At 32.9% G+C, this 26,744-nt stretch overlaps 5 protein-coding genes, 1 long non-coding RNA gene and 2 pseudogenes across 14 annotated transcripts; 3 read left to right on the top strand and 5 right to left on the bottom strand.

Moving 5' to 3' along the window:
* Window positions 1–1,196: 1,196 nt before the first annotated feature.
* AT2G05350 (uncharacterized protein) lies at window positions 1,197–6,323 on the bottom strand (the record flags this gene model as incomplete). Of its 3 annotated transcripts, NM_126558.2 has the most annotated exons (10): window positions 6,252–6,323; window positions 6,009–6,066; window positions 5,198–5,500; window positions 4,100–4,414; window positions 3,726–3,794; window positions 3,562–3,642; window positions 2,938–3,027; window positions 2,698–2,807; window positions 1,662–1,859; window positions 1,197–1,410 (listed from the first exon to the last, which is right to left on the bottom strand). In NM_126558.2, the coding sequence occupies exons 3-10, from the start codon at window positions 5,480–5,482 to the stop codon at window positions 1,197–1,199; spliced, it is 1,362 nt and encodes a 453-aa protein (NP_178603.1). In that variant the 5' UTR covers window positions 5,483–5,500; window positions 6,009–6,066; window positions 6,252–6,323. The 3 variants fall into 3 exon arrangements, with proteins under 3 accessions (NP_178603.1, NP_001323644.1, NP_001323645.1); NM_001335277.1 differs by lacking the exons at window positions 5,198–5,500; window positions 6,009–6,066; window positions 6,252–6,323 and adding an exon at window positions 4,736–4,989; NM_001335278.1 differs by lacking the exons at window positions 5,198–5,500; window positions 6,009–6,066; window positions 6,252–6,323 and having other exon boundaries at window positions 4,100–4,478.
* Window positions 6,324–8,344: 2,021 nt separating this feature from the next.
* On the bottom strand, window positions 8,345–9,094 carry AT2G05340 (annotated as a pseudogene; the record flags this gene model as incomplete). Its single annotated transcript has 1 exon — window positions 8,345–9,094.
* Window positions 9,095–10,667: 1,573 nt separating this feature from the next.
* On the top strand, window positions 10,668–11,261 carry AT2G04895. The gene is made up of 2 exons (NR_140048.1): window positions 10,668–10,982; window positions 11,074–11,261. It is a non-coding gene; the product is annotated as an other RNA (long non-coding RNA).
* Window positions 11,262–12,835: 1,574 nt separating this feature from the next.
* SCRL15 (SCR-like 15) lies at window positions 12,836–13,417 on the bottom strand. Its single transcript, NM_001036249.2, has 2 exons — window positions 13,311–13,417; window positions 12,836–13,130 (listed from the first exon to the last, which is right to left on the bottom strand). The coding sequence occupies exons 1-2, from the start codon at window positions 13,378–13,380 to the stop codon at window positions 12,895–12,897; spliced, it is 306 nt and encodes a 101-aa protein (NP_001031326.1). The 5' UTR covers window positions 13,381–13,417; the 3' UTR covers window positions 12,836–12,894.
* A 3,022-nt stretch (window positions 13,418–16,439) lies between these two features.
* On the top strand, window positions 16,440–17,365 carry AT2G05330 (BTB/POZ domain-containing protein; the record flags this gene model as incomplete). Of its 2 annotated transcripts, none has more annotated exons than NM_001335276.1 (2): window positions 16,440–16,603; window positions 16,777–17,365. In NM_001335276.1, the coding sequence occupies one exon, from the start codon at window positions 16,804–16,806 to the stop codon at window positions 17,317–17,319; it is 516 nt and encodes a 171-aa protein (NP_001323436.1). In that variant the 3' UTR covers window positions 17,320–17,365. The 2 variants fall into 2 exon arrangements, with proteins under 2 accessions (NP_001323436.1, NP_178602.1); NM_126557.2 differs by having other exon boundaries at window positions 16,467–16,571; window positions 16,777–17,360.
* A 1,107-nt stretch (window positions 17,366–18,472) lies between these two features.
* AT2G05320 (beta-1,2-N-acetylglucosaminyltransferase II) lies at window positions 18,473–20,397 on the bottom strand. Its single transcript, NM_126556.3, has one exon. It carries the CDS (start codon window positions 19,919–19,921, stop codon window positions 18,629–18,631), a length of 1,293 nt encoding a protein of 430 aa, NP_178601.2. The 5' UTR covers window positions 19,922–20,397; the 3' UTR covers window positions 18,473–18,628.
* Window positions 20,398–21,638: 1,241 nt separating this feature from the next.
* AT2G05310 (uncharacterized protein) lies at window positions 21,639–22,771 on the top strand. 2 transcript variants are annotated; one of them, NM_126555.5, is made up of 3 exons: window positions 21,639–21,954; window positions 22,020–22,089; window positions 22,402–22,771. In NM_126555.5, exons 1-3 carry the CDS (start codon window positions 21,792–21,794, stop codon window positions 22,544–22,546), a joined length of 378 nt encoding a protein of 125 aa, NP_565324.1. In that variant the 5' UTR covers window positions 21,639–21,791; the 3' UTR covers window positions 22,547–22,771. The 2 variants fall into 2 exon arrangements, with proteins under 2 accessions (NP_565324.1, NP_001323943.1); NM_001335275.1 differs by having other exon boundaries at window positions 22,020–22,771.
* Window positions 22,772–22,936: 165 nt separating this feature from the next.
* AT2G05300 lies at window positions 22,937–25,011 on the bottom strand (annotated as a pseudogene). 3 transcript variants are annotated; one of them is made up of 4 exons: window positions 24,906–25,011; window positions 23,802–24,724; window positions 23,590–23,730; window positions 22,963–23,501 (listed from the first exon to the last, which is right to left on the bottom strand). The 3 variants fall into 3 exon arrangements; another variant differs by having other exon boundaries at window positions 23,066–23,501; window positions 23,802–23,881; window positions 24,906–24,986; another variant differs by having other exon boundaries at window positions 22,937–23,501; window positions 23,590–24,724; window positions 24,906–25,006.
* Window positions 25,012–26,744: the final 1,733 nt, after the last annotated feature.

Here is a 26,744-nt window from a genome sequence, read left to right as displayed (position 1 = left end):
TTTGGTTAATTTTTACTTGGCCCGACTTGGGACCGACAAAATTTATTAATTTATCGTGTTTATTAATTTATCGAGTATTAATTTATAGAGTTTCTACTGTATTAAATTTGAAGGTACACGAACAAGTCAGTCATAGATTTGATTAGGAAAAATCAAGTCTGTGGCAGATTTGCTTAGAAAAATCCCAAAGTTATTTTGTTTTGGTAACAGATTTATTATTTTACAATTTAAACTGTCGTGTTGCCACAATTGTTTCATCCAAATAAAATGAAATTCAATGATGACAGATTTTACCTTTCTCTTTTTTGAAGTAATTAGAATTTATGAAAAAAAAATTAGATAAAGAAATGCTAGTAATTAGGAATATTAATTTATTGATAATAATTAATGCTAATGGCATTCTTTGTAAATAAGTTCCAACTCTATGATTTATTTCACAAAATGGCTGCAAAAATGTATATGTAGATATATAAAATAACATATATTACAAGCCATTAATATTTATTAGGTATTTACAAGGCATTTTAAAAAGTTTTAATGCGGTTTTATAAGCCATTTACAAGCCATTTATAAGAAGGCTTTTCAATCCAGTGTCTTCAATCCAGTACCCTCGACTGTCCTGAGCATTCCAGTAAATGATATATGTATTAAATTGTAGCGTATATGAGAAATCAAACTTCTGATAAAACATATTACAGTACAATGAAAGCTTATCAAATTTCTAATTTTTTTTTATAACAGAATCTTATAAAATCTTATAATTTTTTTGTTAAAAAAGTTATTATAGTTTTAAAATATAACTTAAATTTTCTTATAAAAGCTTATCTAAGAAGAAGCTTATAAAGCTTATACTGAACCCTTCTGACGAACTGACGATGCGTTAAGCGTTAGAAAAGCTTAGAAACCCTTCCGAAGAAGCGTTATAAAAGCTTATAAAGCTAATACTGAACCCTTCAGAAGAAACGTTATAAAAGCTTATAAAGCTAATACTGAACCCTTTAGAAGAAACGTTGTAAAAGCTTATAATTTTTCAGAAGAAGCGTAATAAAAGCTTATACTGAACCCTTTAGAAGAAGCTTACAAACATCTTATAAAAGCGCTTATAAACATCTTATAAAAAGCTTTTATAATATTTTTATAAGATGTTTAAAAGCTTGTATGAGCCATTTATAAGAAGTTTCTAAGCTTTTGTAATATTAATTGTTATGGCTCAGAAATACCATCCGAATTAGTGACTCACCTTGGCTCACTATGTGCATTGGAGAACTTTGAGGATCAAATCCATATATCCTACAGATATCTTGCTTAGCCTCCAAAACCACATCTAAGCTATGCTCAGTCATCTCAAGAATAAGCTCCTCAAGAATTGCATCTAAGTAATTTGTTACCTCCTCCTTGTTCTCAGCCTCCCTATACACAACATTTAAGCTTTCGCAATTGAGCGGTTTTGGAAAACAAACACAATATGTGGAAAAACAAACACAAAATATGTTTTTTAACTACCACTAGATAGTAAGAAATCCATTGTTATCAAGAATCATTTTGCTCACCATCTAGTCTTTCATAATTTTAAAGTGTGTATAACTGAAAGGAATAATTTATACCTTGAACGAAAATAATTGAATTCTAACATGTCGATTTAGTAGGAAGATTTTTTTTACCTTCCATATGTGTCAGGTATGACATTCTCTGGAAAAGAGAAACCGGTTGGAAAGGAGTTAGAGTTAGACCCAAACGAGGTGGTGGCGCAGAAATCGTCCTCAGTCTCCACAGAGGAAACCTCCGGAGTGTCCCCGAGAGCTTGAGCTCTCCATGCCGGAGAGAGAATCCACGATGGAGAGGGGGTCCCCACGGCCAAACTTCAGACGAACTGACAAAGCGTTAAGCGTTATAAAAGCTTATAAACCCTTTAGAAGAAGCGTTATAAAAGCTTATAAAGCTTCAGAAGGAGATCATGTTACCAGATTTCTCATAGCCTTATATGACTTTGATAATGCCATAGAGATCAATGCACCCATCAGACACTCAAAATTGATTGGTAGATGTAAAAGGAAATTGCATGTTTAAGGTATACAACAGCTTTTGTTGGAAGAAACGTTAATATCTCCACCAGCAATTCATCAGGCAAGTCACTGATTTAGGAATTTGGATACGAAGTTATAAATTATATTATGTAAATTAATATATTGATAAAACTAATGAAAGACTCCATAGAATTCGTTTCTTAACTGAATAAAGATCTGAATAAAAACGTAACAAGAACATAAGAAAACTAAACTATTGAAGAAGGTTGATTTGTATTTTCTTTTCCTTTTGGCTTCGTTTCCTTCAAAATCGAGGCTATCAAGCGGTATTTTTGTTTCTTGTTCCCCTGCATTTTTCTGGTGCGAGAAGATGGAGTAAATATAACCTTTGTTTTAATTTTCCTTCACTTCTAAGTATTCCGTCTCTTCCTCTTTTAAGAAGAGGTCGAGGATAGCTTCTTTCCTGCTAGTTATTTATATTTAGTTTCCTAATATCCTAGAATATATGTTACAAAACCAAATTCATTTGCATTATTGAGAATGACAAACCGTTTCATTCGCTCCCTCCTCATCATTTATATATAAGGGGCCATTATGGGAATGAATTTCATCTGATGGACCTTGATCATCAACCTATCCAGATTCACCATTTATATAAGTTTAATATATAAACCTTTGGAGATAAAAAGATAAAACTTTAAACACAACAAATACCGGATCTTTGGTGCTGGCCTCTACTCTACCTTTGCCTGAGATAGACTGGAAATAGGAGCCTGAATTCATCTATCAAAACAAAACAAAAAATTATAAAAAAAACCTTTATCCATTGGTCTAGATTCGTTAAATCCATACACACAAAACAATATATAGACATATGGAGATAAAAAGATAAAACTTTAAACACAACAAATACCTGATCACTATTGCTGGCCTCTACTCTACATGAGATAGACTGGTCTTCAGCCAGTAAAGTGTTACGTATGAGGCCCAACACCCACCTATTCTACAGCAATATAAAAGAAGGCCCAAGACCCAACAGCAGAAAGAGTAAGAAGAAGGAACCAAAGGAAGACTCTAGAACTTAAGGTGAACTTTACTAGAGTTAAGGTTTAATCATAGTTATTAGCTGTCACATTCTCATTGCTTATCACTGTAACGGTGCTCTGTGAGATGATGAGGGCAGATAGTACTATATAAGAAAATAGGAAGAGAGAGATAGGGTTTATCTTGTATTTGAGTGAAAACAAGGTGTAAGGGGGAGGGAAGAGACTCTAGGCAAATCTCTTAAAACCTGTATCTTTCTTTTATCAATAAAATTTCTTCCATTTACATTGCTTTTGCTATAGTTTGTGTTCTAAAACGTATCATAAAGTTGGCGAAGGGGCATCGAGATTCATCTATCAAACAAAACAAATAATCATAAACACAATTCAAGAAAAACCACAGATAAATCCCAATTGACTTACTCACCATTTATATAAGTTTATTAAATAAACATTTGGAGATAAAAAGATAAAACTTTAAACACAACAAATACCTGATCATTGTTGCTGGCACCTGTGAAGTTCTCAACTGAGATAGGGAAAGGGATTTCATCTGATTCATCTTGATTATCAACCTATCCAGATTCACCATTTATATAAGTTTAATATATAAACATTTGGGGATAAAAAGATAAAAAAATTTAAACACAACAAATACCGGATCATTGGTGATGGCCTCAACTCCACCTCTTCCTGAGATAGACCGGGAATGGAAGCCGAAATTCATCTATCAAAACAAAACAAAAAATCATTAAAAAACCTAAATATATAGACCAAGCGGGTTCCATGAGGCACTTCTGTTAGAAAAACAAACACATTATATAACGTACAGGTGTTTCATGAGGCAGTTGTGTTAAAAAAAAATCAGTATAGACCAAGTGGATTCCATGAGGCACTTCTGTTAGAAAAAGAAACACATTATCTAAAACACATGTGTTTCATGAAGCACTTGTGTTTAAAAAAGAAAAACCAGTTTCCTCCTACCTACATGTAAACACAATCGACTGAAAAAAAACATTAAAATCACCTCACCTCAGATTCCTCATTGTGTCGTTGATACACCAAACGATTATCTCGTTTTTCCCACGCCAAATTCATCTGTGAGTAGAAACTGTTATGCTCTCTCCAGTCCTTGTCTTTGTGTCTGCTTAACTTAGACGCCAAATTCGGCTTTATTTCTGGTGGCACCCGTATGTCTGACTCCTCCTGTCCTAATTGCTTGAAGAAAGTACCAGGACAATTGTATGCGATGGTGTTAAAGCAGATGCATGGAACTTGTGCAAACACCATACGCAATTGAGAGGTGTATTCGGGCAATTCAACTTTGCTATAAGGCTGCCACTTAATCTGAAATAATATAATCTAAGTATTTAATATAGAACAAATGCATACTGACAAAGAGATGAGATTTTATTAGGTAGCTCATCTTCCTTCATGTTTTGAAGGATCTCTTGATAGTGTCCCAGACTCCCTCTGGCAAAAATTTTGGTATACGGTTTATATACCTTTTCCCACTCAACCATTAAAAGAAAACTGGATGGAGATGGTTATTGAAAGACAGTAAATCGTTCTAATGCAAATACCTACACGAAATAATAAAGAGTAGTTAACATTATACACATAATCAACATCAACATAATTAGTTTTTGTTTCACTTGAAAACTTTACCTGCAGAGCAAAGGCAAAACCGCAGAGTTTTGTGGTGGAACCTTTAGTAAAAGCCTCCTTCTATTCGCATAAAGATTCGTTTAGGATAGCCAACATTGCTGCCCCCTAAGCATATTTGTTGAGCTTGTCTTTTCGTAGCAGTGGAAGAAACATTGGAGATATAGCTTAGGTCTTGTTTGACATGACCAAAGTTACCAACAAGAAAAGGAGATAGGCCATAAAGTATGGCTCTAAATTCTGTTCTTCAATGTTCTTTGGGACATCTTCAAATTGGATTTGCAAAAGGTGAGGAGAAATGCCGAAGGCCTTACTGGTTGGTCTCTCCTTTGACAATCTCTGAGCCTTTTCTTTACTTAATTTTTAGAGCTCTGGTATCCTGATACATGTACCAAGCAAGCATACAATCAACCATGGAATTCGCTGATGACAAATCTAGTAAGAAGTAAAATTAAAAAGATATACCTGCTTCCCATCAATTGGAAGTCCTGTAATGTAGAGAATGTCTTCCAGGCCAAAATCAACCATGGAATTTTCTGCTGGAAAGGAAAAAGCCTTTTGTTTGTCATCAAAGAATGACATGACCGCTGTAAGAAGCGGCAGATTTAGCTTATGTTTAGATTCTTCAAACTTCAAAAAGTTCTTGAAGTAGGTAGCTTGAACAAGCTCTGATACTCTTCGATCTACTTTCCAAGACATAAATTTTTTCATGTGCATGGCTGTCTTAGTACTTTTCTTCTGCTCTCCCATTGTATAAGTTGGCCTCACCTGAAACACAATGTGAATAATGCATCAGGCACACAAAATGTGAAACAAACTTGGTCTAAACCGAGATATGTTGGTAAAAACTTGGAAAAAAAAGAAGTGATTCAAGCAAAAAGACGGATTTTTATCGGTCCACGATGTGACAATCTTTGGAGGCAAACCACATCTACACAAATTCATCTATCAAAAACAAAATAAGATCAAATAAGATCAGGGAGTCCTCTCTTCTTCATCAAACAAATTCTCACAACTAAGAACAAACACAACCCAACCCATAAGTTGTTTTACAAGAGATTAATGAATTCAAGAAATCTATAGGACAATTAGTTTGACTCGGAAGCTAGCCCTAAGAAAAGCGTTATTACTCAACTTTCGGTATTATGGTAGTAAAAAGAGAATCTGATTCACATAATTGCATTAGAACATCTGAAACAACTGCATAAGCACAGAACAGCAAGCCAATGAACACAAAGATATGAGATGAGATGAGAGGGAGAATTAAGAGACATACCTTCTTTATGTCTGATACAGGTGAATGATGAGAGTCACTTAATTGGTTAATCAATAATCTGCATAAACACAGAACAGAAAGCAAATCAAATGAACTTCTCATTTTTCAGCTAAATCATGAAAATGAGAATACGATTAATATCATAGCATCAGAACATCTGAAACAACTGCATAAGCACAGAACATCAAGCAAATGAACACAAAGATATGAGATGAGATGATATGGGAGAATTAAGAGACATACCTTGTTTATGTCTGATACAAGTGAATGATGAGAGTCGCTTAGAACCAGAGGAGAGAAGAGCGGCGAATTCCCCTTTTCTGCTTGGAAAAGAGAAAAAGCAGTATTGGGGCGAAATTCAAGAATGATGTCTGTTTCCAAAAAAAGTTTTTTTTTCCCAACAAACTTTAATTTCATTAAAGTCCAAATGGGCAAGAACAAATTACAATTAAACATTAAACGAACAGACTTAAAAACGTATCGGACGATTAAAAAACGTATCTTTGCTATTTTTCTTTGTTTGATCGCTATCTTTGTTCTGTTCCATATTAATCCAATTTCTAGAAATTTTTTTGTTTCAAAACGATACAATTTTTAAGTTTTCAATGCACTATTAATTAGTGATAAATTGTAGTTTTTAAAAAGAACAATTGAATATGATTGGTTTAGAATTATTGAAAATTGTAAATTACAAAAACCAAAACATTTTTAATGGATTTTTGATGTGTTCTTTTAATATGTGTGAAAAGTGTAGAAATTAGATTAATTAGGAACAGAGGGACGATTATTTTTCTATTTCGATCGCTATCTCCGTCTTCTCGAGAGTTACCACTGTGTAAGATATTATATTTTGTTAATAAAAAAGCTTTTTTTTAACAAAATATTTAAAAGACTTTATAAGCTTTTACAAGATTCTGTTATAAAAAATTATAAATTTGATAAGCTTTCATTGTAATACGTTTTATCAGATGTTTGATTTCTCATATACGCTCCAATTTGATACATATATTATTTATTGGAATGCTCAGATTTTTATGGTTTATAAATATCTTACAAAAGCTTCTGTACAAACCCAATCTGAGATAATAAAAAAATATATATTGATAAACTTATGTAATAAGCTAATTGGAAACACTTTATAAAAAGATTAAAAACATCTTATAAAATATAAGCCCATTATAAAAACCTTATACTATAAGCTTTTAAACAATCCGACAGTTCACGAAGCCAAGCTTATTGACAGAAACCCAAAAAAGAAATATCAATTTACAAAGTATAAGATGTTTTTTTTTTCCGTCCCAAAGTATAAGATGTTTATAAACCATACAAAATTATAAAAAAAAGATCTTATAAAAGCTTATAAACATCTTAGAAACATCTTATAAAAACATTATGCAAGCTTAAAATTATAGAAAGCATATATAAAGTCAATAAAAATCATATTTATGAAAGTTGGCCAACACTCTCCATATGAGTGACACATCATCACACAAGAAAATGACATGTGTCATTCTACACTAATTAAATTAAAAAACTAGCAAAACTAATTGAGAAAAAATGAAAAGTCTTTTGTTGTGTTAAACTCTCTATTTATCTCACTCTTAAATGTATTTTCTAAAAACATTCAATAAATAAAAAATCATAATAATGTACCAAGCACTACTTTCATTCTTTTCTACTTATTTGATTAAAATTTTTTTTATCAATAGTCATTAACCATAATGGCTAAAATTTTACTTGTGTTGTAGTTTAGATGTTTGCTACCTAACCTCATATTAATTTAGTAATTTTAGTTGGATATTTTTTTATTATTACGTTTTGTGAATTTAATTTATCATATGACCTTCTTTCTGTACATTTTACGTAATAGTCATCCAAGACATTAGACATACCAAAAAAACAACAACATGAAACTCTATATGACTATATGGTAGGGATGAGAATTAAAGTGTTGACTTAAATTACTAGCATATCATGATGTGATTGTGTACTAGATGACGAGAGAATATATGGAATAAAGAATTGTTTGTTACAATTAAGTTAGGCAAGTTTCAAAACACATAAATAATATAACTAAATACATTGTATCAGTATATCATATATAGTTGTAGTATGTGATCATGATAGTGAAATATTAGAATAATAAATATATAAATATTCATATTGTAGTAGAATTGATATTCGAGAAATAGATGAATCTAATCATAAAACATAATAATTATATTAAATAGGTAAATTTATCAAAATGAACAACAAAATCAACAAAAACCCATAATCATATTTTTCGACGATTTTAAAAACAAAAACTCATGCATAGCATGGGTGTTCATCTAGTTAAAATAAAATATAATAAAAAAAACGAGAAACATATTAGTGGGATTCATCCCACTAAGTGGTTGTTTTTAGTAAATAGCTTGACTTTTTTAGACTTCAGGAGTGAGATGGACTAGGAGAATACTTTTGTTGCTTCTCTGTGGATTGTTGCCTTGTCAGCCATGGTGGTGTATAAGCGGTGGAGCCATGCTTGTTTCCAAGGAAACATGTAGCAGTTGCAGCTTGCTTAGATCCATGACCTACATCACGAACAGAAGGAACAAGCTCTCAAGAAGTTTGAGGCTCGTTAACCCGTGAAGCACACTTCGGAAATTCGAAAGAATTAATCACTGAAGTAGAAGGATGAGGAGGTGAGGAACAATACCATTGGTGATCAATACGAGGATGGTGCAGGAGAGATGCAGTGGTTGGTTTGGGAACATATCGTGGAATCTATAGATTCTCTCTCTGGTCTATGGTGGTGTCTATCGACACTAGTGTTGGTGTTGGTTGACTCCGTATCTACTAGACGACTCTTGCTTGTGAGCTGAGTGGTAGGAGCTTCTGTTGTAACCTTGAACGAAAAATCTTTGCTCTTTCCTTTGAGGTGTCAACAGATAAGGACTTACCATTGATTGTTGGTTGAGACCTTATTCCATCTATGTCAAAATACATCACAACATCGCATACATTCAGAGAGATCTATCCCTTCTTCACGTTGATCCTAGCACCATCTATAGCTAAGGATGCTCTACCCAAGATAAGAGGTCTTTGGGTAACGAGCTACCCAAGGTAAGAGCTTCTATGGAATTATTGATCTTAACAAGAATCGAATGAACCGGAACATAGCTTGTACGTTCTCAGTTAGCACATTACCAAAAGATAAGAGGGTCTTTGGGTAACGAGCTAATTGAGAACATACCAGCTATGTTCCGGTACTTTCGATTCCTACCTTTTAAAATTCATAATTCCATATGCAATAAAAACTCCATAAGTTAATACTATTGCAACTCATATATTTTGTTTATTTATTGATATACTAATTACTTCGAAAAGTAATTTGGGACCCAAAAAATATATTGATTTATCGAGATTTTAATTTATAAAGTATTAATTTATAAAAGATTATACAATGAAGCGAAGGAAATGGGTTTGGTTCGGTTTGGGTACCATTTCTTTCGAGTAATTATTAGGAAACAAAAATGTTTCGGTTATTCTTTAGTTCGGGGTATAAAATACCCGAATTACCAAAACATATTGGATATGTTTGGGTATTTTCTGTATTTTTGGATACTTTTCTATTATTTTTAGGTATGTAACATATTTTAGGTCTATTCGGTTGGTTTCTTATGGTAATTTTTGGGTATCTTCGGTATTTTGGGTATTAGGGTATTTTTTGATTATTTGAGTATATTTTGTTTATTCAGTCTAAAAGTAACTAGATATACTGTATATTGTATGTTTGGTTTTTAATTTACTTCCAAATATTTTGGTTAGTTTCTCGGTTGCGGTTCGGTTTTGTTCTTCTTTTTTTGGTTCGATTCTAGTTTGGTTTACTTTTGCTTTAAGTATTTTGCCTAGGGCTAGCAGGCCTCGCGATTCAAGAGAACAGACGAAAGCAATCTTTAATAAGGGTGAACAATCATTGTAGTAACCTTGATGTTGACTTAAGATTGGTCGAGGCGGGCGGCCGTGAAATCACGTCCTAGACAAAAAATTTGAAGTTAACGAAAAAGTAAAAGCCTTTCGCGTTTATCAAACATGGGCATGAATGAAAGCTTTTTGACGATGAAAAGCTGATAGGTATCGGGGAAAGATGGGTTTTGATCGATAAAAACTTGTCGGGGATTGTTCAGTGAGTGATTCGTCGTGTTCGATAAATTTGGAAATTAAAATAGGTCTTAACGAGTCATGAGGAGACTTATGATCGGTTAAGTTGTCGAAAATGTTAAGTAAAATCGAACTAAGCCTTAACCGTGCCATGATGGGGTGATGCAGCTAAAAGATAATGTGTGGTGGAGAATAATCCCAAAAATTCAGAAGGAATTTCATATATATATATATATATATATATATATATATATATATATATATATATTCATTCCCGGAAGAAGTCTTCCACCACATGGCGCAACCAATGCTTTGGGGCTCAATCGGAGAAAGCGTGTTGCCAAGGATATAAGTTACCTCTTTTGGCGAAAACAAGGGAATGATGACTGAAGCTACGACCAAATTAGAGGAAGAGTGTTGCTAAGGGTATAAGTTACCTCTTTTGGCAAAAACGAGGCAATGATGGTATTAACTCTGACCCAATCAGAGGAAAAATGTTGCCAAGAGTATAATTCACCGCCCATCTAGTGTAAATGAAGTAAAGACAACACAAGCTCCGAGCCAATCAGAGGAAGAGTGGTTCCCTAGGTTTAAGTTCCCCGCCACTTGTGAAAGAGCTCTCTAAAATCTTCGGAGAAGTGCTGCTCGTTCTTAAAGCCGACGGTGGAGGGAGTCTACAAAATTCTGGAGAAATAAGTAGTTTCCGTGAACAAGTCTGTGAGAGATTTTACAGAAGAAGAAGAAGTTTCCATGATCAAGATCGAGAGTTTCAGATCTGAAGTTGAGATTCCGCTAAGTCATCACATCACACATCCGTTTCGTTAAATCACAGTGAGTTCAGAAGCATGTAAGGTGGCACATGATTTTTCTTGCTTGTGTGCTTGTTTGTTGGTTGTGTGCTTTGTTGTTGTTGATCGTAGAACTGATATGGAGTTATAGTTCATGTAAAGTATGCTTGATGCTTTAAGTACGCTTCGTCGAGCTTAGTTGCTTTGCATATATAGTTTGTTGTGTTCGAGTGCGCTTTCCTGTTTTCATTGGTCTCAGAGAGACTGGGTCGCTCCCAAGAGGCTGAGTGTTGCATGACGATGTAACTGGGATCTCCGTCGTAGAAGGCAAATGTGGTACATCGCTTATACACTTTGTGGCTGTAGGCGGATTGTTCACTTGTTTCGATGGGAAGGATCATTCACATGGCCATCAGGTTTGTTGTTGTTATCATTTACCCATGCATGCATCATTAATATTGCATAACCTTTGCATCTCTGATTTTACTCGTTGTTATCGCATGTTGTTTATTGATTGATTGCTTGTTGCTTGTTATTTCTTGTTTGCCTTATCTAACGTTTTATTGTTGGGGCTTTGGGTGTTTTATTTTCGATATTAGGAGCCAAACTCGTTGAGTATCTCGTATTCATGATGACACTTTTTGTTGCAGGTAACCTTAGAGGGATAAGCCATAAAGGTTTCGTTGGGACAATAGGTTTTTGGTGTAGATTGGTTGGGTAGAAGTGTAAAGGATACTATTGTGTATTATGTATTTGTGAAATGGGATCTTCGGGAACCTTTTATGTTTGATTGGTATCTGTTTGTATAAAATTTCTACTACATATAAAATGGTTTTCATAAAGTAGGGATGGTTGATGATATAAGAGTCTGTTTGAACCGCATAACTTTCTTTGTCGGTAAAAGGGATGACAAGCCGGATATCGATATTGGAAGGGACAATGCTAAGTATTGGCAGGTTGGGGCGCTAGTTTTGTGCTTAAACCCGATATGCTCGTACGAAGTACTCGTCACCTGTACGAACCTAGCCGGACTTCTTTCTAGTAAGGTTTAGGGTCGCTACAGTCGTGTCATTTAAGGAGTGGGCATTTTTTTGTTTTAACTTCGGATTCGGTTGGGGTTTGGTTCGGTTCGGTTTATTTGGATCTCATAGAACTCTAACCAAATTCAACCGAAGTTAGTTTGGTTTGGTATGTGTTTGGTTCAGTTTAAGTTTAATTCGGTTCAGTTTTAGTTCGGTTCAAAAAAATCAATTAATGTGACAAAACAAAATTCTTTCGTTCATTGTGGTTTGAACTTTGAATTTAATAATAATTTAAAGTAACCAATGAATTCAAGTTGTAAGTTTAAATTGAATAATTAAACTATGAAAAGAATTACATATTTAGTTATTTACAATATTATTAATATAATTTATTAATTAATTAAATAACCATATTGGTTATCAGTTTGGTTTGGTTTTGAACCAAACCGAACCGACCATTAGGGTTAAGAAGAAACATAACCGAATGGTTTGAGAAACAGAAGAGATGTATCACCAATGACCATTCCTTCACTATGACCAAACTTCGATGATTTGGGTGTCTTGCATGTATGTATTTATCATTTACAAGTGGTCTATCAACCTAACTTGGCATTAGAGGATACTATGTTTAAGGGTAGATCATGTGAACAACGTAGACAAAAACCACGAGTTGGAAAAAGCCGTGAGTGTCATGCTTAAGAAATTTGAAGAATAATATATATATTTATTTTTAAGATCATCCGATTATTTTACTACTAACAAATTTTGTAGTCACATGAAGTATTAAAAATGTTTTCATTTTATTTTTTTATTTTTTTTTTTATTTTTTTTAAATATCAGGAGGTTCTGGGCCGAAGCCCATAATCCTTCCAAGCCCGAAACCACAGCATGTAATATTAGTTTTCATTTTATTAAATTTTACAATCTTCTAGTTTATCCCCGGATTTGTTTTCTGATGGAAATACGATGTAACGGAGGTGGCTCTTTACAAGGAAAACGGTGTTGACATGTGCAGAGAATTCCTGATGTCGTCAACTCACTACAATCACAAACAGGAACGTCATATATATGCCCTTTGATAAGGTGGTCTACGCACGTCTTGTTTCCATCAGCACCACATTTAACATCGTACCATGTGATAACTTTACAATATGGCACCGGTTCCACCTCTATGATTTATATCAACCACAAAGATTGTCAAAACTATATATTGATAATACGTCTTAGATTAATAAACTAATGATGAAAGAAGATTAGCATTTTTATTTTACCACAACGATGCTTGCGATGTAAATTTTATCAAGAAAGAAGAAAATAGTTGTAACAATCGATATCATTATATTGCTTACCACATTTGACATGGCTTATGTCGAGGAACATGAAAGTACAATAAACCACAAACAAACTAGCAAATCTCATGATTGATAATAAAATTTTACAAAAGCTTTTGTGTTTTCTTTAGTCTTGTAATGATTATAGTTTTTATATCAACATAAACAAACAATAGAAATTTATATTAATTCAGACCAAAAACGAAAAACAGGAGATGTGTGGGGGCAAATGGAAAACAATGAGATAACAAAGCTTAATGGCTATCTCTATATATGAATTAGATTATTTACTATTTAAATTGCTTTTTATTTATTTCCTTTGAACTAATTAGGGACATCTTAAAATCTTAGGGAAATAAATCTATCTATATATACTAATATATCTCTCTAATTAGAGAAAAAAAAATGACAATCAATTGAAGATCTTCAACCAAAACTACAAGAATTACAACAACCTTTCTTATATAAATATTAATAAGGAGAACTTGCAAGATCAAGTCTAGTCTCGCTTTCAAAAGCCCATGAAAACAATTTCAACATAGCCCATTTTCGTAATTCATTTGGCCAACTGTACTAACATGTTCTCATCAGGCCGTGCAAGACGGCTTGGCGAGTGCAGGTGAAAAATACATCATTCGTGGCGCCACAATACCAACACAACTGGTGAAACACTATAGTTAGTATTGGGAAGTTGTTGCACATGTAATTATCTGACACTCTGTTTTAGTATAAATCGTTTTCCTTTTTGATTTATCTTATTGTGTTTAACTTATTGTAATCATGATGTTAATATAGATTTCTCTGATTTATTTTATTCATACGGTGGCATGATTCATCATCAGACTCATAAGTATTTGAACCATCTGCCTAAAAAGATTTACATTATAACTAACCTTTGATTGGTGTAAGGAGATGATACAGAAGTGACTTTAAGATGGAGACGATACATAAGTGACTTTGAGATATGTTCTTTAGCATTAAACCTGTTATTCAGCTATGAAATAAAACAATTGTTAGTTATAATATCTATATTAAGGTGAATATATATTTTTGTATTAAATTAGATAATGAACTCTTATCTTCTTCTTTTTTAAAAAAAATAATAATATTAAATTAGATTAAAAAAAAATAGCGTTTTTACAACGAGTGCAACGTATAACAGTAGATTGAAATCAGAATGTAGAATGAATAAGCTTTGTGATTACTTTGAAGCCAGCATTGGAAGCAGGCCTCATATCAACTGTCCTTCTGTCGTTGAACGGTCCTTCTTATCTTCTTTTTGTTGATAACAGTACTTCAGGGAATGAATTCCCAAAGCTTGAATATATTCATCTATGTACAATCATCTAAAGATTAGACAAATTGTTTTGCAAAACAATCATCTTTGTTCTATAAAGAACAACCTACTACAATTAAAATTATAAGTTTCTTTTCTGTATTAAAAATACTGGAAATAAATTAGTTTTAGAATCGGAATGGTCAATCGGTTTAAATATATCCATGGGGTTACGATTCATATTTAAAATGAAACTATATTTACAAACATCAACAAAGAATCAAAATCACTTACACATCGATTGACCCAAAAGTATATTCAACTTGGACCATTAGCGGAAGCTATTGACATGTAGAACCGATTATAATCAGATCATGTTCTTCAAACTGAAGGAGAATTTTGGTTTCCAATTTGGATAGGAGAGAATTAGTTTCCAATTCATCAGTTAGATAACTTTTTCGAGTATTTGTTATTAATTAATAAATAAAATGATGCAAAGAAATTTAAGAAATAATAATGTTAATATAAAACAAATCTAATTCAAGAAAACCATATAAAATACAAAATAACATTAGAATACATAATCACGGAAACTTTACGACTAATTAACATTAGATTGAAAATTTTAAACTAACTCAGAATATTTTAAATAAAAATATTATTAAAAATAAAAGAAAAAAAGAAATAAGTTTTAGTTACCATGGGACGAGTTTATATGTGAGACAGATTTATATGGTGAGATGAGTTTGGATGAGAGAGATTTTTTGTTTGTCTTTTAAAAAACAACACTATAGTATATCAAAATAAGAGTTAATCTTCTTTCACACCTCTAAATGTTAATCTTCTTTCACACCTCTAAATGTTAATCTTCTTTAACACATCTAAATATATAATTGTAATAAAAAATTATTAAATTACCTATGTTCTAAGGGTAAAATTAAAAAATATAGAAATTTTAAATTATATAATTTAAAATACAAAAATTTGTGAATAAAACATAGGGTATACGGGACATATACTAGAAGATAAAATAATATTAGACTTACTAATATCATAAACTTATGACTTAATAAAAACCGTACACAACTTTATCAAAAATTATTAATCAACACAAACAACAATAGACATTGTACACAACAAATTCTTCATTTTGTAAAAATTTAAAATAAACAAAAAACTTAACCCTTGGTGTACCACGGGTCACATTCTAGATACGTATAAAATTAGGAGATACACACTTTGTATATAGATGCGTATAATATATATGCTTCCGGAACTATACAAAACCATATAGAAACATACTAATATAATCACTAAGTGTAAATAGATATAAACAATGAGTTTTGATAAATTGAATATCTAAGATCATTATTTAAATATAGATGATATTGAATTGAAACATTAAATTAATTCAAAACGAAAATAATCAAGCAGCAGTGTACCGCAGGTCAATATCTAGTTTGTTACATTAGCAGTAAATAGTCATACTTTATTTCATTATCTATAAAAATTGTACCCAAAAACAAATTTAGTTAGAGAAAGCGAGATAAATGGTAATTGTTGGTGTGCATATCAATTGAAGATTTCAGAAATTTTGTGACCCAATTTCAATTTTAATCCGATTCGCCAATGGTATTTTGGATAAATACTTTGAAAGACCAAGGTTTTTTGCCAAATATTCCAGAAAAAAAAACTAATATATATTTGATAGGTCTTATCCATTTCCAAATCTTGAAAATTGGACGCAGATGGGAAATATAAAAAGTCATTTCCAAAGTCTTGAAAATTGGAAGCAGATAGGAAAAGTAAAAAGTTATTTTGACCGTTTTCAATTGTCATTATCTTCTCTATATAATCCACCATCCTTTACAACCTCAAATATACGTTACATTATTGATATGGCAACACAAACCAACCAAGACCATTTCTCTGGGGACTTGCGAAGATCTTGGCAGAAAATTGGCAAGTTGACGTACGGCTCAAGGCAGTGGATAGTGATGATGGTTCAATTATCTCTGCCCAAAAAGTTATTCTGGTCTCTTCTTTTTTCATCTTCTCTTTATTGATATCATCATCTTATTCAAGAATCAATTAAATTTAGAAATGTTAATGTTTAGTGAGTGTTCCTTTTATGTGAAGTTTTTTTTTGTTGGGTTGGTGTGGTTATTGTAATGATTCTCTCAACAAGTATGTTTGGGATTTGAATAGGCATCAAGATCGGCGGTTTTGAAGAAGATGCTAGAATCAGACGAGTTCAAGACTTCGGCTAAGCAGGTGGGAACAATCACTCTCTTAGAGATGAAACAAGAAGAGCTAGAAGCTTTTGTTGAGTTTCTATATAGTGATGGTTCTATGCTTTCTTCGAAAGTGAAGCAACATGCTCGGGCACTCTATCGTGCGGCTGACAAATACGAGATTCTCCGACTACGAGAGCTATGCAGATCTGAGCTTATATCTTCTCTGAATTCGACGAATTCTCTTAACCTTCTTGAGCTCGCACAAATCCCTTTTGACAAAGTCCTCAACGATGCAGCCCTTAGTTATATTAAAACAAATGAACTTATGTTTCCTAGCTTTGATGAGTTCAAGTTGTTCGTTGATAATTACCCAAATCTTGCCGTGGAGGTAATGATGGCTTCTCTTACTCGGACTCCTAGTACAAGCTGTTCTAGGTGTGGTCTCATAACCTATCATAATCAGACTGGTACAAGCTGTTGTAGTTGTGGTTTTGACTATCCTCGTCGCAGCTAGATGAATCACAATGTAGTTTTTGTCGTATCAAATTAATAAACCATTTTTTATCGTTTTTGTTTCCAAAACTTACCAAGTCTCGTATTAAAATGATCGGGTTTTAGATTTATCTTTGTCTAATATTATTACATCTCTTTTCCTATGCATGCAAAAATAAGAAAATATATCGATTGTAAACCCAAGTAAATTGTTCATCTTAAAGATATTAGACTATGGGTACCAGTGCCCTTTGACTAGAAAGCGTTTAGACCATCTCTAATGGTGGTTTTCTAAGGGGCTTTAAATGTATGAGTCCGTAAAAAAAAGCTCAAAATAAATAAAAAATGCCAATATTGTTAATAGACATCCTTAATCTTAGGAATTTTTGGAGTGAAAAAGACTCATATGTGGCTTTTTCTAATTGGTCCGTTTACTGGAGTGAAATGTGTTAACCAACTTAAATATCCAAAAACTCGAAAAACATCCACCGATGTTCTTAACTAGCTAGGCCAATACAACGAATTTTCCCCTATAACGATTTTGATTATTAGAAAAAATATAGTTAAGAAAAATATAAGTAAGTATAAAAAAGGTGATTAATTTCGTTTATAGACATTTCAAAATGATCTATGGTAAAGTTGAATATCTATGAAACGTTCCAAAATTTCCCCTCACTAGTACATTTACAAATGAAACAAAATACAGAACCAGCTTATCTATATTCTCTAACTAATGTTGAGTTTAGGAGCATAATCACTCATAAGCCAACTTTTTTTTTCTCCGTCGACCGATATTAATTATGCAAAAAAAAAAAGTTATTTGTAACGAATATTGTTTACATAGGTAATATGATGCGGTTCGACACGAATTTTTTGGTTAAAGAATCCGTTTTAACATTTGCAGTACGAAAAATTAAAAATAAAGAAAAACGCCAACTTTTGTGTGAGTCATAGCAAAAGGTCTTTGTGGGTTTAGTTTGGGCCCAACTCCTATCATCTAAACCCAAGCACATACACAAATTTACCTGAGAATTTAAATTCCTTCAACTGGACCTTCTATCACCGTCCGGCTAAAAAAAAAAAGAGCTTTTGCAGACCAGCTTAATACCAAATCTGAAATCCCTGTACTGCCTTAAGATTTCATCACTTTGAATCTATTTTTCAATAAGTAAAAAAGGCGGTAAAAGCTCGTATAGAAAGTGAAATACTTCAGGTGATACAAACAAGATATAACAATCAAAAATACAACAAGCTAATTGAGTCACTAAGCACATAACAAGAAAGCAATCCCTCAATTATATTACCACCTTTACTTGGAAGTCTCTAAAGTTTCATGGAGATGCACTGCTACTGCTGTAACGATACATAGTGGCAAAATCCAAACATAAATGTCGGTCCCTATCATCGCCCCAACCTCCCCAACCTTCGAAACCGGCTTTATAACCCGCTTGATGCTTATACACCCGAACTCCCCATCCTTCTTTTATGTTCACAACTTTATCTGTTTCCTTAACTTCTATGTTTACGACCCCATTATCGATGCAATCACCCTCATCTCCTCTACCTTGATGCAACCCACATTTTCCAAAGTGTACCGCACTAGTCCTAGGCCCTCGCAATGTGTACACCGGGGAACCAAACGACGGGAAAACCGTTGCCCACATCGTTATATCCCAGTTGTAATCATCAAAGAAACAAAACTCTCTTGCCTTCTGATGAATATTCTCCCACACACTTCTATTAAAAGAATACCCAACATTTCCCATTCTCTCTGCAACCAAACTTTCAAGCCCTTCTCCTCTTGACTTCACATCAGACGGTGCTAAATTAGCAGCAAAACAGTCAGGACACTTTGCGGGTTTCAGCCTCGTAAGAGTCTGTATGTTACGATAGGCATTAGGAAACAGAAAATGATCTTCTTCAATGAAAAGGATATGCCCCTCATGTCCTTTAGTCTCTTCCAACCCATCCCATACAGTGTTCATCATCCACCACCAGTGATGCTTCAAAGATACAATCTTCGGAGACCGATGATTCCCATACTGATCAGGATTACCTTCACAATGCCCCTTTGCCTCATCACCCTTGTTCTTACAATCATTCAGGGTCACACCCGGGAAGCTAGTACGATATATATGAGGCGAATAAGGCGAGAAAATCTGTTTCACTTGACAAAACTTAATACTCTCCACAATCCTATTCATCTCTTCAAAGTAACCATCATGACTAACAATCAACAATGTCTCACTTATACCTTTAACCTTCGACAAACTTTCCACTGTGACTCGAAAATACTGAGCCCGATTATGCACATACAAGACGATAACCACACGATCTTTTGCCAAATCCGGGAACAGATCCGTATTTCTAGGCGAAAAATGGTTCCTTCTATGCAACCTTAGAGACATTCTATTACCTCTAGCTACACTTAGCAATGAAGCATTAAGCTTAGCTTCCAAATCTTTATCTAAACCATCCAAATCATCGTCAATAGAAGAACCATTCAAAGCAGTTCTAGGTACAGACACCAACATCAGAACTATAGACAAAGTAACAGCAAATAGAATCCCTAAACGACATAAACCTGTATCTCTCAATCTCTGCTTCTTCCAAAGATTTGCCATCACCACAGTTACTAAAACTGAACCAAATCTCAAAATCTACACCAAACAACCCAAGACTCTAAAACCCACTTAGCCTCTGCAAAAAAGGTGCTTCCTTTACACTATTCAAATCAGCTGCAACACGAATTGAAACAAAATCAACAACAAAGACAAAGACTCGACCTTTGACTTCAGATCGTCGATACAAATTTCCAGATCAACAAAAAAAAGCAGTTTTCTGAAGGAATCAAGAAATGGGTACTCGTAAAAACACGAGATTTTATCAGGGAAGGAGAAGAAAATTTTGGAGTCGTTGAAGAATCTCTCAGCAAAGTGCCGAGTCTTAACGTGACTTTGGTTTCGCATTTTTTTTTAGTCACCGATCAATTGTTACTTAATTTACGATTCTGCCATCCAATTGTTGACTGCTGTGTTTTTTCTTTTTCTTAAAACGATATTATTTGCTTTAATTACAAATTTTGTAATCAAACTTTATGCGAATAGTTCGTTAGAATGTTGCATCATCCTCCATGACGTTTATTTGATTAAGAGGATACTTCTATTTAAAGGTTTAATCATTCATACGTTACTTCATTTACACACATACTTACAATCTCTTTAGGTGTTTGTATTTAGTCTAAACTTCAAATATAATATAGCATAAAGTGTATCATCAGAAATTTAATGTGAAAAACCTTATCTTACAAATCATGTTTTGGATCATTAATAGTTTCTATTTGGCAATAATCATATCCATTACTTCCAAAAATGAGGGAAGTGTATTCAATCAAACATTTAAAATGATTTGTGTTGAAATGACCATCATGAATTCTAAAAAAATCTTAAGAAATCTAGTGTTTTATGAACTAGTGATTTTAAAATAGACTTCCAAATCTACAGTTTAGAGGATTTCTTTAGTTAACAATACAAAACATTTGCATCTCATGGTTTTAAATGTGGTTTGAGGGTATTTTACCAATCATAACCAAAATAATCACTCAAACAAAAATCAATCAAAATTTATGTTTTTATTATTATTATTATTATTATATAATTACATGTTGTACTAATAGTGTTTAATTGCCTTTGCAAATTAGATTTTAAACTTAAATTATACTTCATATAATTTGAAATATTTTACAATAAATTGTTATTTAATCATTGGTTTAAAAATCAGATCAAAAGTTCAAAAGTACGAGTCTTATAACTCACATATTTACCTTTAAACATGAACCTCGAAGGGATTTTAGGCATATCAAGGAGAACTTCATATACGCAAAATAAGATTCAGAAACAGTCAAGTAGGATCAAACCTCGTTCAGAATAAAAGGTTTATTGGGTCTAACCCAAGCGAGTTAGAGTCTTTGGACCGGCTTTTAAAGCTCAAACAAATAATTTTCATTCCAAAACTAATTTCTTGCCAACAAGAATTTGTAAGATAGTAAAATGAGTTGGGCAAGACTGAAAGATTTGTGGGTTTTGAAATTCTAATTCAGATTGGGTCCAAGCAGCCCAATTGACATACATAATGTAATGGATTCAAATAATTGCAAAATATATAAAAGCTGATTAATTTTTGTATAACTAGTCCATTAAATTAATTGCAAAATTATTATTCTTAAACTTTTTTTGTTTTTGCAGCAATTACAATATTATTTTAAAAAGGCCTGGTTTACACATTCTCTCTTTTATTAAATTGATTCGGTTTAGTTCAAATGTTCCACTGCAAATGGAGTGTCTAATACAAAAAATCAGAACACAAAGAGAGGTAAGAAGAGGATAAGGTTTTAGTCTACAAGTTTGCCAAATGTCACTACAAATGCCACATATATCTCCAACTAATATATACAAAAAAAATCATATACAAAAACAAAACGTTTAGTTGTTGGAAATGGCAGCAAAACTCTGCATTCCCTCTTCTTCGTTTAGCCACAGAACTAATGATTCCATAACCTCATCATCTTCTTCATATTCATCATTGCTTGCTTTGCCTCAATTCTTCTGTCCACCATCTCCATTAGGATTCCCACAGTTCAAGCTTCACGCCAAGTTAGGTACTCTCTTAGATCTTTTATTTATTTGTAGATGAAAATCTGTTAATCCTTGGTTCTTGCTTAAGGTGGAGGAGATGGAGAAGTGAAGCCTAAAGATAAGAAGAAGTTCATTACCAAAGATGAAGAACCAGAACAGTTAGTTCATCTTAATTCTCAATTTTTTCCATCATGAGATTGTAGAAAATAAACAGAAACTCATTGGATGGTAATGTAATTTTAGTCTCCTTTGCAGAATTTAGATTTTGTTTGGTATGTGACAATGACATGTAGACTAGTGGTTTGTGTTAGTATTGTATCAATACACGAACCATAAATTTGATCGAAAATATTTGGTTTTTGTAAGTTAGTCAAAAGAATCTTAAACTCTTGCATGCACATTTTTCATAAACATGCAATATTGTGACTGACGAAATGGTTATGGATGAGATTTGCATTACAACTTTATAGGTATTGGCAAAGCGTTGGAGAAAGAGAAGGAGAGAATCCGATGAAGACGCCTCTTCCTTACATTATCATCTTCGGTATGTCAACGCCATTCGTCATCTTAGCCATTGCTTTTGCCAATGGTTGGATCAAAGTTCCCATTCGTTGATAGCCTTTCTTTTTTGCTTCTGCTACACTTGTGTAAGGCTGAATCTTAAACATGTTTCTTATACTCTTCTTCTTCGGCTGTAAAAATAGCAAAATTAATAGAATGGATCATATGTTATATGGTGTTGTGCTATATGTCTTCATTACAAACAAATGTATGAACAAACATTGGTCATCTCTCCAACATTAGTGATACGTTTGGTCTTGTCAAGAAGGATGAGAATTGGAGACGACACAAAGTAGTGACGTAGAGGCTAGTTGGCACATTAAGCAGAGACTTGGAATCATCTAGAAGGTTTTCCCTTGAAGAGCTTGACATTGCTTAGAGTTTTATAACAATTGAACAGATATAGATAGATCCATGAAGTGCCATAGAAAATTCACTATCGAATGAGCAAAATAATTAAGCTATCATAATATCATTAGACCAAGTAGTAATGAAACTGCTACGACGATCCACATTGGCTTTACACAAAATCACCAAAAGATACAAATTGCTTCTAAGAACAACTGATATCTCCAGCCAAGTACCTAAATAGTTGCATTCATTTTACTCCTAAGACGCAAATGAAATCCAAAGCCAAACCAACCATGAAACTACAATGCATGTTCACATCGTCTTTACATAAAACTACGAAACCTCACAATGTTCTCTCTGCTCTTTTACCAAATCAGAGGATGACGATTTCACATTCGGTAGAGCATCTCGGGATTTCGAGGAGTTTCTTGAAAAAGTCATCTTTGGTTGAATGAGACTTCAAAGGTAGAGTGAGTTTCTTGAGGGTGGGAGAATTCTTTAGGAAGTACCATACTAGCATCATCTCTGGACCAAGTCCGCAAATTGGTGCTTTGAATTCAACAAACTCTAGGGATGTTAGCAAACACTCAGGTACAGATGACATACTAACTCGTTCCATCGCCTTGCGAGAGAGTTGATGAGAAGAACCACTCCGCTCCTGAGGGGAAAAACAAAACACCATGAAACAATATGCAGAAACTTCATAGCTATGATAAAATCATAAGGTTTATAGAGAAGATCATCACCAAGATGAGAGATTTCAGATTTGGGCTACTCCTAAGAAAGATTGGAAACCATTCCAATTCTGATGCATTGAGAGTAACATATAGACTGGACATGTAACCAAATCGAGGTAGCGGTGAAGATTCTGAGTATCGATGGATGAGCTGAAACCAGAGAAGTAAGAATGTGGTTTAGAAACTTTTACTATTCATGTCCAAAACTTGCATTGACATACCTTGAAAGTGTGTGCACATATCTTCATATCTCTAACCCTCGAAATCCAAGCGAGAAACATGTTGATAATACTTCTCTTAGCTTCGTCAAAACGCCACAAACGAAAACAGAGAGAAATATCAAACTTGGCATTGGACTCCAGATCAGTTACTACAAAGCTTTCTGATACACTATCATCTATTATCAAACAACACAACAGAGGAGCATCAACCACAACTCCCGGAACAGATTCATCAAACCGAAGAGAAGAACTTCATCGAAAACAGAACCTCTTCAATGACCGAGAGTGCACCTTATAAACATTCCCATCATTCCATACCACATCAATCTTTAACTCCTCCAGTACAGGACAAGACGAGACAAGTCTCTCAAAAGTAGTCTCATTATGAAACACAATATCTTTCAAACGCAAGATCTTTAAACAAGGTAAAGAAACAAACTCAGCATCAACCAAACTCAGCCTATAGAGTCTTAAAGATACCAGTGAGTCACAAACATAGAGGCTTAGTGGCATCACATGAGAATAACCTCCTAGAGTACGACGAACATATAGACGTTAGATCTTACGCTTAACTAAAGCATCAACCCATGGTTTGAGATAAGATGCATCATTTCCATCTAGATACAACTTGAGGCTCTCTACGCATGAGGCCCTATCGGAATCGAAAAACAAGTTACCGAAACTCAAAAAGGCATTGAAACATGGGAATTTTGAGAATGATAATTCCAAATTAGGAACCCAAAGCCAGAGAGTTCTCCATCTGGTTGATAAGACACTTGTCTTCACAGCTTCTTCTGTCGGAAGAAGATTAAGTATCTGTGTTAACAAAGGATCTGGTAATTGGCTTATTCTATCTTCTTTCAAACTCTGACTCAATCCTTTGGAACAAGACATATGTGTTCTTGTTCTGCACCACGAAAAATCTGTAAGAAAAGGTACATGCATGCAAACATAAATCGCCAGTGAGGAAGAGAAACTAAAACTAAAACCTTATTGAGACTAAGTGATCAGGCTAGGGTTTGTCAAAAATCTTATGAAGAAAATTCCTAAAACAAAACTGTGTAAAATGAGAAGAAGAAGACGAAGACGACGAAGAAGAACTACATTGTTTTGATCGAACGGAATGGAATAACTTGCCGGAACTGTAGATCGTGATGTCGCCGGCGGAAGTTGAAACAGTTGCTGGGAATGAGGAATCACTTGACGGAACCTTCCAGTTCTCACGAGTGTATATAAATGAGTTTTTTATACACAAAAGCCCAATAAGCCAACAAAGCCCACTAAATATGGGTCGACATTTTATACGTAACCATGGTTTTTTGTAATTTTCTGTAAACTTGTAACATTTTTATATATTTTTTATTTTGTAATAAGAACTGTCCCAAAATGTATTTAACTAGAGATTGGTCCGCGGTACACAGAAAGTTAACGATTTATTTTAATTAATATTATATTACATATATGTATATATATATATATATAACATATTAAGAGGTATATCACATGGGTATATTTTTATCAAAAAAATGAATTTTGTCTTTAAGATGATATATAGACATATGTTATTTTATTTTAACGTATAATACTCTGAGACAATTTTAGAACTAAAAAAATTAAAATTTTAAGTTTTATATATATATATATATATATATATATTAATATTGTTACATTGGCTTAGTTTTTAAAATTATATAATTATATTTTGATTGTTAATTATAGGATTTTACCCATACTATATACCATCCCGTATTAATATCAACTTAAACCCGTCCCACCATATAACCCCGTCACGTGGAATTAAACATCATTTTGTCATTTTTTCTAAAGTTTAAATGTTTATGGTATTGAAATTAAAAATAATAATAATAATATCGATCCAAACTTTATAATTCTATTTTGATTGTTATATATAGGATTTCACCCGTAGTATATTGTCCCGTATTAATGCATTTAATTTTTTAATAAAGTATAACTTTTTAAAAGTTATAAATTTTTTGATATTTCACTTTTAAGAAAGTTAAATATTTATAATATTTTGAAATTTTTAAAGATTCAGTTCTTTAAACCGAATAACATTTTTATTTTGGGATGCCTGATAAATCAACTTCCAGTTCATTCTTATTCAAAATCATTTTGGTTCTTTTTATAATATGACTCTGAACCGTTGCCCAATTTCTTAAGCAATGTGAGACTTTTTACACTTACTTTTTTTTCTTCATCGATTGAGTAATATATGTCTGTTTTTAAAAATTTGAATTACATCATATATAGAAAAAATCTAATATTTTATTAACTATATATATTTTATATAAAATCAAATAAATTAGATATTAGAACAACTAAAAGTGAAAGAAAAAGCATATATTTATATTTAATGTAGATAGAGAAATTTTAAGAAATTAGTAATTAATTGAATGTAGTTTAATTAGACACATATTTTTTTTAGATAGATTTTGTAGGGACTAAATATGTAATATAGAAAAGAGTTAATTTAAGTATTTAATGCAAACTAACAAATTGTAAATTTTTAGTATTAGAATATCTAGTTGAGATATATTTTGTAAGGATCTAAATGTTATTAGTAAATAGTTGAGAGATTTTTGGCCAAAAAGTCTACCAAAAATGTATATGTAGATTTTGAGAATACTGCATGTTATTTGTTATGTTGTAATATGAGTTAAGCTTTAAAATTTTCAAGTTATTAATCTCAGATTAAGTGTTATAATTCTTTCTTTTTCAGTTTTGGATTCACTTTTTTGGTAAACTTTTATTATCATCATCAAAAGTCTAAGCATGTAGTGTTTCTTCCGTTCTTGTACTCATTCTACTAGGAGCTGCATAAACATACTTTTGCAGAACACTTTCCATGACCAGATGTTACTATTGACCAAAAAGAAGAAGATGCAATTAAAATTACAAATCTAGACTCTGATTTTTTGGCGA

The sequence above is a fragment of the Arabidopsis thaliana genome, chromosome 2, assembly GCF_000001735.4.
Source record: "Arabidopsis thaliana chromosome 2, partial sequence".
Taxonomy (NCBI): Eukaryota; Viridiplantae; Streptophyta; class Magnoliopsida; order Brassicales; family Brassicaceae; genus Arabidopsis; species Arabidopsis thaliana.
The sequence above is the reverse complement of the archived record's forward strand: the minus strand, read 5'-3'. Positions and strand labels throughout refer to the sequence as shown.